Source organism: Myxine glutinosa, unplaced genomic scaffold (assembly GCF_964187855.1).
Source record: "Myxine glutinosa unplaced genomic scaffold, kmMyxGlut1.1 SCAFFOLD_773, whole genome shotgun sequence".
In the NCBI taxonomy this organism is placed as follows: Eukaryota; Metazoa; Chordata; class Myxini; order Myxiniformes; family Myxinidae; genus Myxine; species Myxine glutinosa.
In genome coordinates, this window is record NW_027616868.1 from 1,705 (window position 1) to 18,018 (window position 16,314).

The window sequence follows — 16,314 nt, forward strand, 5'->3', positions numbered from 1 at the left end:
GTCAAATAAATGTAGCATGTATGTTTCACTCTTTGTCACATGCCGTTGGTCCCATGTCAATCGGATGAAGTTGAAAAATTAACATTACGAAGTTTCTCTGGGACGTACTGATTCCGAATAATGAAGTTGAAAAATTAACGTTCCGAAATACGCTAATTACGCTAACAGAAGCGCTGGCGCTGCGAAGCGCTAGAGGGAGCGCTGCGCTCCCTCCCTTCGATTCCCTCCCTCTTCTGCTAGCGTTTCTGCGCTAATACGCTAATTTTAAAACCCGAAGTTTTTTTTAATTTAAGGTGTGCTGTAGTTGCTCTGAGACGTACTGATTCCGAATATGCCTTTGCTTTTCTCTGCGATGAGAAACGCATTCTCTCTGCGATGAGTTATAAGAGGACAAACAAACATACTTTACTGCTTTATATATATAGAAGTTGGTACGATTCGGCCAAGGAATCCCAGAGATAATTGCAATTAAGTGAGCCGTGACGTCACGGAACGCGCCGCCGGTAATATATTATAATTTATGGTAATCTATGCAGCACGACATGGTCATCACGGAAAACAAGACGCCTTTGCCGGCGCAAAACGGCTCTCCCAGGGTCAAACGCGGTATCGTTGTGAGCGCACGGTTCAGCCCTTCAAGAAAAAGTTTATTTTGTAAAAATCGAACCACGCGTTAAAAAGATATGACTGGTTTTGTTCGCCGGCACGTCGGCGCTCGAATCGGCTCGCGATAAAATCCAACATGTCCTTTGTCGGGGTCGTCTGAATCAACCACGGGGCTTAGAAGGCTGGGACCGGTCTCAAAAGTTAGGTCTCGATCATATCTCGTAATGCTGGAAGCTGCACGTCTCTGTGATAATCTTGTGGACCATGACAAGAGATCGTGCGAGTCGCTCGCAACGGCTTCAAGCACTTCCGCATTCGACCATTTCATGAACGCCATACGCCCCACCCATCAAAGCGCGTACGTATTAAACGAACATACAGTGGCCCATGTGTCGTCATTTGCGCATGCGCCAAAGTCTTTGCAGGAACATGAAGCATCGGAACAGCGCATTTGCGCATGTGCAAGAGTGAGAACCGCCTGTGCACCATTACGCTAACAGAAGCGCTAGAGGGAGCGCTGCGCTCCCTCCCTTCGATTCCCTCCCTCTTCTGCTAGCGCTTCTGCGCTAATACGCTAATTTTAAAAGCCGAAGTTTTTTAAAATTTAAGGTGTGCTGTAGTTGCTCTGAGACATACTGATTCCGAATATGCCTTTGGTTTTTCTCTGCGATGAGTAGTTCTCGAGTTATAAGAGGACAAACAAACAAACATACTTTACTGCTTTATATATATATAGATATTGAGGGTCATTTTCCATGAGATGCACTTTACGGCGTACCTGCTCTTGGCTGTTGAAGTTCAGAGTAAAAACGGTGGAGACATCATCCTCTGAAGGCACATCATCATAGTCTGGCTGTTCCTCTATTTCGTTGCTGCCTCCCTGTAGACAACCATTCACCGCCTCCAGCTCAACGTCTGCTGAGGTCAGAATTATGGGACACAATATTGGCAGGAATGGAATAAGGACATCACATCAGGATTTTGTGCATCAAACTGCACATGACAGATCAGGAAGTGAATGTATGTGAGATCATATGTATACCTCTGGCACTCTTCCTACTGAATGCATGCTGTCTGCGCTTGGCCTCGCTGAGGATGTCAACTATGAGTGTTGCAAATTCTCGTGGGTTAAATCTTGCCAGTTTTTGTCGGCCACACAACATGCTCAATAATGGAAGGCGAGTGGCCATAAATGAAAAACAGTGAATTTGAAAATGAAAAATGAGGAGGGAGGAGGGAGGAGGGTGTAGGGTAAAGAAGTACAAGCGAGCTCCTCTGCACAATCCATGAAACAAGGTTTTGCATGTCCATACGTATGTACGCATGCACACACACGCACACCCACACCCACTCACAGTCTATTTCAGGACATTACAGGACAAAGGCCACCCTCTCTAGTTGAGGTGCGTTTGACACATTCAACATTTCTACAAAGTGCCGATTGGAAAGAAAGTCAGAACAGGAATTTGAAATTGGGCCTGGGTCTTAGGTCGAGAATCAAATCCAGACTATAGGCAGCTCGGAGGCAAGCATTGACCGAATGGAAACAAGCAAACGAGGGCAAGCACTAAAGACTTTATTGATTGGTCAAACAACTTCGTTTCAGCGAATCAGCAATCCCCTCACAAAAGCAGAGCTGTACGATTTATGGTTGCTGCATAATCAGTCCTTGGCGTAGCTGTTTGGCCTTATTTACATCCAGGCAATCGTTGCAACATTCCCTGAAACTGAATGCTTCCAAATAGGTTTTACATCAGACTTCCATGAATCTCAGATATGACTCATGCATTCAGAAAATGTGGAGATCTATATGAATCTCACGCTCAATTTTGGACGTACAAATTATTCTGTATATTGATGGTTCTGTTGTATTCAAGGAAATCGATACACAGAATGACAATAACCTTTTTCTGTGACGAGGTGAAATCAGCCATAAAAAGGAAATGGCCAGATTCTTATGTGGGAAAATGCTTTCCCTCAAATGGCACAGATGATGATGATGATAATGATGATGATGATGATGATGATGACGCTGCTGATGATGATGATGATGATGATGATGATGATGATGACGATGACGATGATGATGATGATGATGATGATGCTGCTGCTGCTGCTGATGATAATGATGATGATGATGATGATGACGCTGATGCTGATGCTGATAATGATGCTGGCTGCCCTGTACAGTGCAGACTTGTCACTGTGCGACTCATCTGTTTGATCCACCGAAAGAGGACTTTAGCGGTAGGAAGTTTTTGATGGATGAGGCTATCTAGCTCCAAAAGCATTCTACCTTTGAAGGTGTATGAAAGCTTCCATTATGATGAAGCAGGCGTGTGTTTAAAGGTGGGTAATACCTTAAAGAGTGGTGCAAGCATAGATTTTGTCATTCACCATCACAATTAAAAGTCCTAGCAATAATACAGATCTAATCACCTCTAACACCGAAGGTGGACGGAGGTTATGTTTTCACCCCTTTCTGTGTTTGTCTGTGAACAGGATATCTCAAAACGTTGTGTATGGATTTGGACGAAATTTGGTGGACTGGTTGGGTGTGTGACAAGGATGAAATGAGTAGATTTTGGTGAAAACTCAGATCCGGATACTATAATTTTTAGGTGATTCTTCACCATTGAGAGATGGGGCCAAAAATGATATATAGTATGATATCTCCAAAGGCTACAGACGGATTTGGACGAAACTTGGTGGACAGGTTGGGTGTGTGTCGAGGAAAAATCGATTCAATTCCGGGGACGATCTGAATCCGGATACGAGAGTTTTTAAATGTTTTTCGTGATTCCTCACTATTAAAAGATATCACGATATCTCAAAAAGTTGTGGACGAGTTATGACAAAAGTTGGTGGATGAGTTGGTGAGGTGACAAGAACAAGCAGATTAGATTTTGGTTCATGTCCGTATGCAGATCCTGATGGAACATAAAACGTGGAATATTCAGTCTGTGGAATATACAAAACGTATATTTTGGATAAAATATCAATGGAATACAAAACGTCAATGGAATAAGGTATGCTTAATTCAAAAAGTTTAAAACTTCTATATTCAGTCTCCGAGGGAATAAATTAAGACAATTGTAAAAAAAAAAAAACTACCGGACAACACGTCGGTGACTGTAATGGCAAAAGCTGAGGACTTTGGCTTTATTTTTGACATGCATAGACCAAAATGTTTGCAATCCCACAATTGAAACAAGTGCAAAAAATTAATTTGGTGCACATGATGTGGAAAAACAAATGCATTCTTACCTGATTTCTGGGAGATGAGTAGTCAGGATTTAAAGGCAAGAAAGGAACAACTGGTCTTTCGGAAACCAGTGTGCTGTGTGACTGAGTAGCCAACCAAACTGCAGGACAAACAAAGGATTCTTAGAACCTCCAAACATTAAAAGGCCTTAAACTTTGAAAGAACAGATTGATGGCACTGATTAGGTGCATGAGGAGTCATATTGAACAAAGAAGGATCGTATAAAGATAAATTTTAAAAACCTGAAACTGCCTAACGATACCAATTTCCTTTCACTGAATCATCTCAGTGTGTGTGATACAATACTTGAAAGCTAAAGGATAAACTGGTTATTGCTTTCAATAAAGTCCTTTCAGAGCAAAAAACAAAAAAAACAAAAAACAAAAACAGTGGAGAGAGAATTTAATCTGGCTCTTCTTTCCTCTTTCCTCTACCGGCCCCCTGTCCCCTATCCTACTCTGATCTGCCTATGGAATTTTGGTCCAATAACGATGCAATTATTCGAGCAAGTTAAATTTCAAATCCAAAATCAACTATTACGGCTCACAGTGAATCAAGGCAGGCTTCAGAAGGGAGGTGATTAATGCTGATATAGGTAAAAATCGCAAGTTTTAGGGGTAGGAAGGCTTTAGGGGAAGGAATCGCAATCGCAAGAATATTTATACGGAAAGCAGCACCGATGCCCAGTCGCAGGATGAAAAGAAGAGCCCATGCCCAGTCGCATGATGGAAAGCAGTGCCCATGCCCAGTCGCAGGATGGAAAGAAGTGCCCACGCCCAGTCACAGGATGGAAAGCAGTGCCCATGCACAGTCGCAGGATGGAAAGCAGTGCCCACGCCCAGTCGCAGGATGGAAAGCAGTGCCCACGCCCAGTCGCAGGATCGAAAGCAGTGCCCACGCCCAGTTGCAGGATGGAAAGCATTGCCAACGCCCAGTCACCGGATGGAAAGCAGTACCCACGCCCAGTCGCAGGATGGAAAACTGTGACCATGCCCAGTCGCAGGATGGAAAAAAATGCCTACGCCCAGTCGCAGGATGGAAAGCAGTGCCCACGCACAGTCGCAGGATGGAAAGAAGTGCCCACGCCCAGTCGCAGGATGGAAAGAAGTGCCCACGCCCAGTCGCAGGATGGAAAGAAGTGCCTGCCCAGTCGCAGGATGGAAAGAAGTGCCCATGCCCAGGTGCAGTATGGAAAGCAGTGCCCACACCCAGTCACAGGATGGAAAGCAGTGCCCACACCCAGTCGCAGGATGGAAAGCAGTGCCCACACCCAGTCGCAGGATGGAAAGCAGTGCCCACACCCAGTCGCAGGATGGAAAGCAGTGCCCACACCCAGTCGCAGGATGGAAAGCAGTGCCCATGCCCAGTCATATGATAGAAAGCATTGCCCATGCCCAGTCGCAGTATGGAAAGCAGTGTCCATGCCCAGTCGTATGATAGAAAGCATTGCCATTGCCCAGTCGCAGGATGGAAAGCAGAGCCCACGCCCAGTCATATGATAGAAAGCATTGCCCATGCCCAGTCGCAGGATGGAAAGCAGTGCCCACGCCCAGTCGTATGACAGAAAGCATTGCCAATGCCCAGTCTCAGGATGGAAAGCAGTGCCCACGCCTAGTCATATGATAGAAAGCATTGCCAATGCCCAGTCGCAGGATGGAAAGCAGTGCCAATGCCCAGTCGCAGGATGGAAAGCAGTGCCCACGCCCAGTCATATGATAGAAAGCATTGCCAATGCCCAGTCGCAGGATGGAAAGCAGTGCCCACACCCAGTCGTATGATAGAAAGCATTGCCATTGCCCAGACGCAGGATGGAAAGCAGTGCCCATGCCCAGTCGTATGACAGAAAGCATTGCCAATGCCCAGTCGCAGGATGGAAAGCAGTGCCCACGCCCAGTCATATGATAGAAAGCATTGCCAATGCCCAGTCGCAGGATGGAAAGCAGTGTCCATGCCCAGTCGTATGATAGAAAGCATTGCCAATGCCCAGTCGCAGGATGGAAATCAGTGCCCATGCCCAGTCGCAGGATGGAAAGCATTGCCAATACCCAGTCGCAGGATGGAAAGCAGTGTCCATGCCCAGTCATATGATAGAAAGCATTGCCAATGCCTAGTCGCAGGATGGAAAGCAGTGCCCACACCCAGTCGTATGATAGAAAGCATTCCCAATGCCTAGTCGCAGGATGGAAAGTATTGCCAATGCCCAGTCGCAGGATGGAAAGCAGTGCCGACGCCCAGTCGCAGGATGGAAAGCAGTGCCCACGCCCAGTCGCAGGATGGTAAGCAGTGCCCACGCCCAGTCGCAGGATGGAAAGCAGTGCCGACGCCCAGTCGCAGGATGGAAAGCAGTGCCGACGCCTAGTCGCAGGATGGAAAGCAGTGCCCACACCCAGTCGCAGGATGGAAAGCAGTGCCAATGCCCAGTCGCAGGATGGAAAGCAGTGCCGACGCCCAGTCGCAGGATGGAAAGCAGTGCCGACGCCCAGTCGCAGGATGGAAAGCAGTGCCCATGCCCAGTCGCAGGATGGAAAGAAGTGCCCACGCCCAGTCACAGGATGGAAAGCAGTGCCCACGCACAGTCGCAGGATGGAAAGCAGTGCCCACGCCCAGTCGCAGGATGGAAAGCAGTGCCCACGCCCAGTCGCAAGATCGAAAGCAGTGCCCACGCCCAGTTGCAGGATGGAAAGCATTGCCAACGCCCAGTCACCGGATGGAAAGCAGTACCCACGCCCAGTCGCAGGATGGAAAACTGTGCCCATGCCCAGTCGCAGGATGGAAAGAAATGCCCACGCCCAGTCGCAGGGTGGAAAGCAGTGCCCACGCACAGTCGCAGGATGGAAAGAAGTGCCCACGCCCAGTCGCAGGATGGAAAGAAGTGCCCACGCCCAGTCGCAGGATGGAAAGAAGTGCCCACGCCCAGTCGCAGGATGGAAAGAAGTGCCTGCCCAGTCGCAGGATGGAACGAAGTGCCCATGCCCAGGTGCAGTATGGAAAGCAGTGCCCACACCCAGTCACAGGATGGAAAGCAGTGCCCACACCCAGTCGCAGGATGGTAAGCAGTGCCCACACCCAGTCGCAGGATGGAAAGCAGTGCCCACACCCAGTCGCAGGATGGAAAGCAGTGCCCACACCCAGTCGCAGGATGGAAAGCAGTGCCCACGCCCAGTCATATGATAGAAAGCATTGCCCATGCCCAGTCGCAGTATGGAAAGTAGTGTCCATGCCCAGTCGTATGATAGAAAGCATTGCCATTGCCCAGTCGCAGGATGGAAAGCAGAGCCCACGCCCAGTCATATGATAGAAAGCATTGCCCATGCCCAGTCGCAGGATGGAAAGCAGTGTCCATGCCCAGTCGTATGATAGAAATCATTGCCAATGCCCAGTCACAGGATGGAAAGCAGAGCCCACGCCCAGTCATATGATAGAAAGCATTGCCCATGCCCAGTCGCAGGATGGAAAGCAGTGCGCATGCCCAGTCGTATGATAGAAATCATTGCCAATGCCCAGTCACAGGGTGGAAAACAGTGTCCATGCCCAGTCATATGATAGAAAGCATTGCCAATGCCCAGTCACAGGATGGAAAGCAGTGCCCACACCCAGTCATATGATAGAAAGCATTGCCAATGCCCAGTCGCAATATGGAAAGCAATTTCCATGCCCAGTCGTATGATAGAAAGCATTGCCATTGCCCAGTCGCAGGATGGAAAGCAGTGCCCACGCCCAGTCGTATGACAGAAAGCATTGCCAATGCCCAGTCGCAGGATGGAAAGCAGTGCCCACGCCCAGTCGTATGACAGAAAGCATTGCCAATGCCCAGTCTCAGGATGGAAAGCAGTGCCCACACCCAGTTATATGATAGAAAGCATTGCCAATGCCCAGTCGCAGGATGGAAAGCAGTGCCAATGCCCAGTCGCAGGATGGAAAGCAGTGCCCACGCCCAGTCATATGATAGAAAGCATTGCCAATGCCCAGTCGCAGGATGGAAAGCAGTGCCCACACCCAGTCGTATGATAGAAAGCATTGCCATTGCCCAGACGCAGGATGGAAAGCAGTGCCCATGCCCAGTCGTGTGACAGAAAGCATTGCCAATGCCCAGTCGCAGGATGGAAAGCAGTGCCCACGCCCAGTCATATGATAGAAAGCATTGCCAATGCCCAGTCGCAGGATGGAAAGCAGTGTCCATGCCCAGTCGTATGATAGAAAGCATTGCCAATGCCCAGTCGCAGGATGGAAAGCAGTGCCCATGCCCAGTCGCAGGATGGAAAGCATTGCCAATACCCAGTCGCAGGATGGAAAGCAGTGCCCACACCCAGTCGTATGATAGAAAGCATTCCCAATGCCTAGTCGCAGGATGGAAAGTATTGCCAATGCCCAGTCGCAGGATGGAAAGCAGTGCCGACGCCTAGTCGCAGGATGGAAAGCAGTGCCCACGCCCAGTCGCAGGATGGAAAGCAGTGCCCACACCCAGTCGCAGGATGGAAAGCAGTGCCAATGCCCAGTCGCAGGATGGAAAGCAGTGCCGACGCCCAGTCGCAGGATGGAAAGCAGTGCCGACGCCCAGTCACAGGATGGAAAGCAGTGCCCACGCCCAGTCACAGGATGGAAAGCAGTGCCCACGCCCAGTCGCAGGATGGAAAGCAGTGCCGACGCCCAGTCGCAGGATGGAAAGTAGTGCCAACGCCCAGTCGCAGGATGGAAAGCAGTGCCCACACCCAGTCGCAGGATGGAAAGCAGTGCCCACGCCCAGTTGCAATCCACCTATTGTTACGATAGCTTGATACTAGCTGTTTCATATACCTGCATCCACCTCTCTGCGGTCCACCTCGTCATACACATCCATTGCCAGATCTTCAAACAGCCGGTTGCTCAGCTATAAAAAGAAAGCACAGGAATAATTGACAAAAGGTAAAAATAAACTAACACAACAATTGGACTAACAATTCCCGGAAGGCTTGTACATTTCCGGTTTCGTTGTTTTTATTTTTTGTTTTATTTTTTTTCTCCCCCTTTAAAACTAAAGTGTAAAGTTTGTTTAGCGTTCGTGTTGCTCCAGCTGTTTGTTCTTACAATTATTAAACAAGGCCGTATTGGTCCGTGTTTCCTGGTCGGGCCTGTTCGTTCGTCGCTGCTACTGCTAGGTTTTAAAACTTGTTTAAAAACGGTCAATATCTGCGTCATGTAAATGAAAATTCATGATAAGCAGCAAATCTCCAAGCGCGGCTCACTCCAAGAGGAAAAATGAATTTGGAATCGGGAGAGCTTTTCTACATTCAAGATAATGTGTCCACCACCGATCACTGCGAGATTGAGGCTCAATCCAACGTCAAAAACGACGAAGAAGGCACAGGGTCATCTTTGCAGACAGTTATGAAGATGACGACACTGCAGGCTTCATCGACACCCTTAATACCCCGACAAAAACAGAAATTCTGAATATCATAAACAAATATATCCCTTGGCGTCAACTTGCGTTATGATCAGTTGTGAAATGGCAACAAAAAGGTAAAACCCTCTGCCATCATATCCCTCATCCTTCAGATTGGCAGGCAGCAACCTATCCCAAGTCTACAAATTGTAAACTTGTAAACTTAAACTGTAAACTATAAACGTATTTTCTGGACGTCCTCGCAGTGTCCCTTTATTAATCCCTTTATTACATATTTTATGTGTCCATTTATGTTTTTTTGATTAATGTGAGCTCTTACACTAGCCTCGATCTTGTATACAAAACAAAAAACAACAAAAAAAACAAAAAAAACAGCAATAAAAAAAAAACAACATTTAGAGGCCATTTTTCCCCGCAAAGCTGGGGTTGGCCTTTTTCGGGGACCGTGGTTGTTGTTGTTTTTCGGTCCCCTTTTTGAAGCAATGTTTTACGGCCGGATGCCCTTCCTGCCGCCAACCCTTTTTGTCGCCTTTTACGACAAGCAGGGAATTACCAGTGAACTGGTACTCAATTAGCCGACCTCGGAAGGATGACAGGCTGAGTCAACCCCCTGGCGTTAATTCAGCGATCGACCGGGATTCGAATCCAGGATCCTAGGATCCTAAGCCGGCACCCTAGCCGCTAGCCCAACACCAGGCTATTAAAAACAAAAAAAACAAAAAAAACAAAAAAACGCTCACAGAAAACGTTAAAAAAAAACGTTAAAAAAAACGTAAAAATAAATGCAATAATGAAGTTAAATAGTCTATAAAAGCTCACAGATGATTGCATCAACACAATCTATATATCCACCTGCCGTTCCAAACTTATAATTGTCAAAGCTACAATTTGTAGGTACACACAATACATTAAACTATTTTTGAGTTTCTTCATCAAAGAAATAAGGTGATTACGTGACCCTCTTTTTAAAAGCAATATGTCACACATCCATTGTTACGAGGATTTATACCAATGTTGGAAGCACTTCACCACCTAAAACGGACCTGCAGTGTGAAAAGAGCAGATCGTATTGGGTTGAACAAAATGAGAAGAGCTCTTATTGAAACAACATCTAATGTGGAGGGTGATCAAAGGTAAAATTCATATGACAGGATACATGGAAATGATTGAGGAAAACAGGCTGGAATACAAAGGAGACGAGAACAAGTAGAGCACTGGAAAGATTTTGACAAAAAGGCTTGGAGTCAATATGATAAAAAATATAGACTAAAGGAAAATCATCACATTAAAGGAAGGACAAAGGACGCATGTGAAACAGCCGGACCATAAAGTATGCGACTACCAAACTTCCAATGAAAATATCAGTTCTGTTATATAGATCATTTTCGCAGACGCTGAAAATGAAGTTTTGTTAATGAAGTCGTTAAAACGATGCTGTTTTGTATTGGAATTGGTTTTGTATTGTTTTGTTTTGAAAAGATGACAACGTCGGCCTGCTCTGCTATATTTAAAATGCTATGTTGACTGCATGGAAATGTTTAAATTTTAACCACATTGTGTAGCGGCTACCGCTGGGTTTACACAATCGCCTTGCACCTACCAAGGACGCGGAGCGATCACCATGCCGGGCTCGTCCAGGACGCCCGGGCAGGCCCACGCTCAACTTGCCAGGCATCGGCCGGGACGCCTGGGCATGCCCGGGCACGCCCGCTCTCGACTTGCCAGGCCGCGTCCGGGACGCCCGGGCATGCCCGCGCTCAACTTGCCAGGCATCGGCCGGGACGCCCGGGCACGCCCGCCCTCGACTTGCCAGGCTGCGGCCAGGACGCCCGGCCACGCCCCCTCTCGCCTTTCCCGGACAAACGCTCCGGGATAATGTGTGTATATATATTGCTGCCCGATAAACGGGCTTTTCAGAGTACCCGAGTTGTTTTGTGACAATAAAGAAACTCGGATGAATTCCAGCTTTTTGTCGCGTCCATTCTTCCGATTGACGTGGGAGCACAGCTCCTACATTGGTGACCTACCGACATGGACACGGCAGTTGCCCTTAAACTGCCTACCTTCTGGGAGGCTCACGCAGCGGTTTGGTTCGCCCAGGCGGACTCCCTGTTCGCCCTGCGAGGCATCACGGCCGACGACACCCGCTTCCACCATGTGGTAGCAGCGCTCGGTTCAGCCACCGCGGCCCGCGCCCTGAGCCTCCTCGAGAGCCCGCCAGCCGCTGACAAATACGGCGCGATTATAAAGCTCCTCCTCGACGCTTTCGCCCTCCCATCGGCGGAACGCGCACGGCGCCTGCTCGACCTGCCCGAGCTCGGCGACACGCGCCCGTCCGAGCGAATGGACTACATGCTTTCGCTGCTCGGCGAGCACTCTCCGGCATTCCTGTTCCGGGAGCTGTTCCTCCGTCAGCTGCCTAGCCCGGTACGCCTCGCCCTGGCGAGCACGACGATCACGGATCCCCGCGCCCTCGCCAGGGAAGCCGACAAGATCTCCGCGGCAGGCCAACGCATTGCAGCAGCGACCTGGGGCCCACCGCCGTCCGACGCAACGCCCATGGCGCCCGAGCACCCGGCACGGTCGACGACCGAACTGCCGACGCAATTGGCGGCTGCTACGCCGAGCCGACCACCTCCAGCACGACGACCGGGGCCTCCACCTGACCGAGCGTGGTGTTACTATCATGCCAGGTTCGGACAGAAGACCCGGACATGCCGACCCCCGTGCACCTTCGGCAGGCCGGGAAACGGCCGGGCCGGCGTTCATTACCAGCCATGAGCGCCGGCCACACGGGCAACTTACTTTTCATCACGGACAAAGCGTCCGGACGGCGCTTCCTGTGCGACACCGGCGCCCAACTGAGCGTCATACCCGCCTCTGATCAGGACAGGCAGTCCGCGGTTTGCGGCCCCTCCTTGGTTGCGGCCAACGGATCGGCCATCCGCACCTTCGGCCCGCACAACGTCACCCTCTGCTTCGGCGGCCAATGCTTTACTTGGACGTTTGTAACCACAAACGTGCCCATGGCTCTGCTAGGCGCCGACTTCCTCTGCGCACACGGACTGCTGGTGGACGTCCAACGGCGTCGCCTCATCAACGCCGAGACCTTCAGCTCCCTGGTATGCACATTGAGCAACTCCGCTCCGACCGAGCTGGCATGCGCCCTCCCAGGGGCGAACGAGTTTGCTTGCCTGCTCACGGAGTTCCCGGCCCTCACACGGCCGACGTTTTCGGCCGTCGCAGTACGACATGGGATTGAGCACCACATACCAACCACGGGCCCGCCGGTCTACGCCAGAGCCCGCCGCCTCGACCCAGCCAAGCTCGCCGTGGCCAAAGCCGAGTTCGACGCTTTGGAACACCTCGGCATCGTGCGGCGCTCAGATAGCGCGTGGGCTTCGCCACTACACATCGTCCCAAAGCCAGGGGGTGGCTGGCGCCCATGTGGCGACTACCGCCGCCTTAACGATGCTACCACCCCCGACAGGTATCCGATCCCGCACATCCAAGCCTTCTCCGCCCGTCTGGCAGGACGGGTCATTTTTTCAAAAATCGATCTCATACGGGGATATCACCAGGTACCTGTCAGGGCGGCCAACGTCCCTAAAATGGCCGTCATCATGCCGTTCGGCTTATTCGAATTCCTACGGATGCCGTTTGGCCTCAAGAACATGGCTCAGGCGTACCAGCGCTTGATGGACGGCGTGCTGCGTGACCTGCCGTTCCTCTTCGTTTACCTGGACGACATCCTCGTCGCCAGCACGTCCCAGGCCGAGCATCTCCTCCACCTCCGAACACTGTTCGGGCGCCTCAGCGAGCACGGCCTCGTCGTCAACCCGGCCAAATGCCACTTCGGCACAACGGCCGTTGATTTTTTGGGCCACCACATCACCAAGAACGGGGCCGTGCCGCTGCCAACCAAGGTCGAGGCCATCACCACGTTTCCGCGTCCCCGCTCCATTAAGGCCCTGCAGGAATTCCTGGGAATGGTGAATTTCTATCACCGCTTCGTGCCCCGCGCTGCTCAACTCATGCGGCCCCTCTACGAAGCCCTCAGGGGCAAGCCGGCCAAGCACGACATCGTCTGGTCCGCAGCAATGAACGCGACCTTCCAAAGCTCAAAGCGGGCCCTCGCCGACGCAACACTGCTCGCTCACCCGGTGCTCAACGCTCCCATCGCCCTCACCACGGATGCCTCCGACTACGCGGTGGGCGCCGTACATGAGCAATGGGTGAACGGGGTTTGGCAGCCACTCGCTTTTTTCAGCCGGCAGCTCCGGCCGAACGAGCTCAAATACAGCACGTTTGACCGTGAGCTCCTCGGTCTACACCTGGCTGTTCGCCATTTCCGCCACCTCCTGGAGGGCCGACCCTTCACGGCGTTCGTCGACCACAAGCCGTTGGTTTACGCAATGGCCAAGGTCACGGAGCCGTGGTCGGCCCGCCAACAGCGCCACCTCTCCGCCGTGTCGGAGTTTACCACGGACATCCGGCACGTCACCGGCAAAAACAACGCCGTGGCCGACTGTCTTTCTTGGGCCAGCGCGAACGCGGTCCACCTTGGCGTGGACTTCGCGCTTATGGCGGCGGACCAAACCACCGACACCACGGTGCAAGCCCTCCGGGCGGCGGACACGGGCCTCCGCCTGGCCGACATCCCCTTTGCGGACACTGTCCTGCTCTGCGACGTCTCCCAAGGCCAGCCTCGCCCCATCATGCCCGTTACCTGGCAACGCCGCATCTTCGCCTCCCTCCACGGCCTTTCCCACCCGGGCCGGAAAGCTTCCCAGAAGCTGGTGTCGGCGCGATTCGTCTGGCACGGCCTTCGACGGGACGTCCGCGATTGGACCAGCACCTGCACAGCCTGCCAACAGGCCAAGGTCCACCGACACACCCAGGCCCCGCTGGCACCTTTCACCGTGCCCGAACGACGTTTCGACCACGTCAACGTGGATCTGGTGGGCCCCCTCCCCCCATCACGGGGGTTCACACACCTGCTCACCATGGTGGACAGGACCACCAGGTGGCCGGAGGCCGTTCCCCTCGTCTCCACCACCACCGCCGACATGGCGCAGGCTTTCATCGCCACCTGGGTCGCCCGCTTCGGCGCACCGGCGGACATCTCGTCGGACCGCGGACCGCAGTTCACCTCCGAGCTGTGGGGCGCGGTCGCCCGCAACCTGGGGGTCAAGCTCCACCGTACTACGGCCTACCACCCCCAAGCCAACGGGTTGTGCGAGCGATTCCACCGCTCCATGAAGGCCGCGCTCATGGCTGGCCTTCAAGACGGCGGTTGGGCCGACCGGCTGCCGTGGGTCCTTTTGGGCCTCCGCACGGCCCCCAAGGAGGACCTCCGGGCATCCACCGCCGAGGTTGTCTACGGCCAGGCGCTACGCGTCCCGGGCGAATTCGTGCCCGACGCTACCAGTCCCTGGTCCGCAGCTCACCAGCGCTCAGACCTCCAGGAGGCCGCCCGACGGGTTGCCCCCGTGCCAACATCCCACCACGGTGACCCCCAGTCCTACGTCCCCCCAGCGCTTCGCACAGCGGAGTACGTTTTTGTGCATCATGATGCACATCGGGGGCCACTCCGGCCGCCGTACGACGGGCCCTTCCGGGTCCTGCGACAGGACGACAAGTCATTCGTTACATCGGCGGCAGGTCGGACCGGATTGCGGTGGACCAGCGCACGTGGACATCGACCAACCGCCACGGTTGGCCCTTCCGCCGCGGCGAGGCCGCCCCCCGTCCACGGTGCCCCCCACTCGACCGCCCACCACCACACCGGACCCCCCCCCCCCCCCCACGACCCGCCAGGGGTCGCTTTGGCCGGGTCATCAGGACCCCCCTCAAATTGACCCTGCCGGTGCAAGTCGATTCTGGGGGGATGTGTGTAGCGGCTACCGCTGGGTTTACACAATCGCCTTGCACCGACCAAGGACGCGGAGCGATCACCATGCCGGGCTCGTCCAGGACGCCAGGGCAGGCCCGTGCTCAACTTGCCAGGCCTCGGCCGGGACCCCCGGGCGTGGCCGGGCATGCCCGCCCTCGACTTGCCAGGCCGCCCGGCCACGCCCCTCTCGCCTTTCCCGGGCAAACGCTCCGGGATAATGTGTGTATATATATTGCTGCCCGATAAACGGGCTTTTCAGAGTACCCGAGTTGTTTTGTGACAATAAAGAAACTCGGACGAATTCCAGCTTTTTGTCGCGTCCATTCTTCCGATTGACGTGGGAGCACAGCTCCTACAATATCAGCTTTTCGATTCAGAATTAAATAAATAATAAAAAGTAGCTCAACAATGCGGCTGTGTTTGTGTTTGTATGTACGTGTTTTTGTGTTTGTGTTTTTTTGTTTGCATTTGTGTGTGCGTTTTTGTGTGTGTGTGTGTGTGTGTGTGTGTGTGTGTGTGTGTATGTGTGTGTGTGTGTTTGTGTGTATTTGTGTGTTTGCTTTTGTGCTTGTGAAGGAGGGTAGGTGGAGGGAAGTTAGTGAGGATGGAAAAGGGCAGGGGTGGATGCAACAACATGTCCCTTAGCAACATGTCATAAAATTTGAGAACACAATTACAACGATTCCTTTGACCATCCTGGCCCAGAAGTTGACCGCCCCGGCTGGGCAGATTGGGCTGGAAACGTAAATGGCTAAATTGATAAAATGGAGATACTCCACCCTGGGATGCCTCTTTGCAATAGCATTATTTAGATGCTAAAATGTAGTGCAAAAGGACCTTTATGAGTCAGGAACTCCCATTTTGGCAGACAGACTACTATAGTGCACAACATCCTTTGGCAGTCATGATGAATATTAATTTACTTTTATTGGCACAACTTTTCAAACTTGATCATTAAAAAAAAAAAATAACGGCTTAAAAACTGCAAGCCTAACCAATTTAATCCAGAAATGAGAAGTTTTGTGCAAAAACAATTTTACAGATGTGAAATTAAAAGGTTTTACCCAAAGGAGCATCATGTAGACTTTATCTAAAACTTACATTCCTATAGTTATGCTTCTGTTTACATGAGATCTTTGTAATATCAATACTCTGCGGACAGAG

The 16,314-nt window shown here is 51.7% G+C and overlaps 1 protein-coding gene across 1 annotated transcript in view; it reads right to left on the bottom strand.

Moving 5' to 3' along the window:
• Positions 1-1,384: 1,384 nt before the first annotated feature.
• Positions 1,385-16,314, bottom strand: part of LOC137439244 (ARF GTPase-activating protein GIT1) — a gene marked incomplete at its 3' end in the record, with an annotated part of 128,344 nt that continues 113,414 nt past the window's right edge. The window contains 4 exon segments of the mRNA XM_078768964.1: positions 1,385-1,524; positions 1,649-1,759; positions 3,873-3,971; positions 8,666-8,738. Coding sequence (XP_078625090.1) covers positions 1,385-1,524; positions 1,649-1,759; positions 3,873-3,971; positions 8,666-8,738 — 423 coding nt within the window.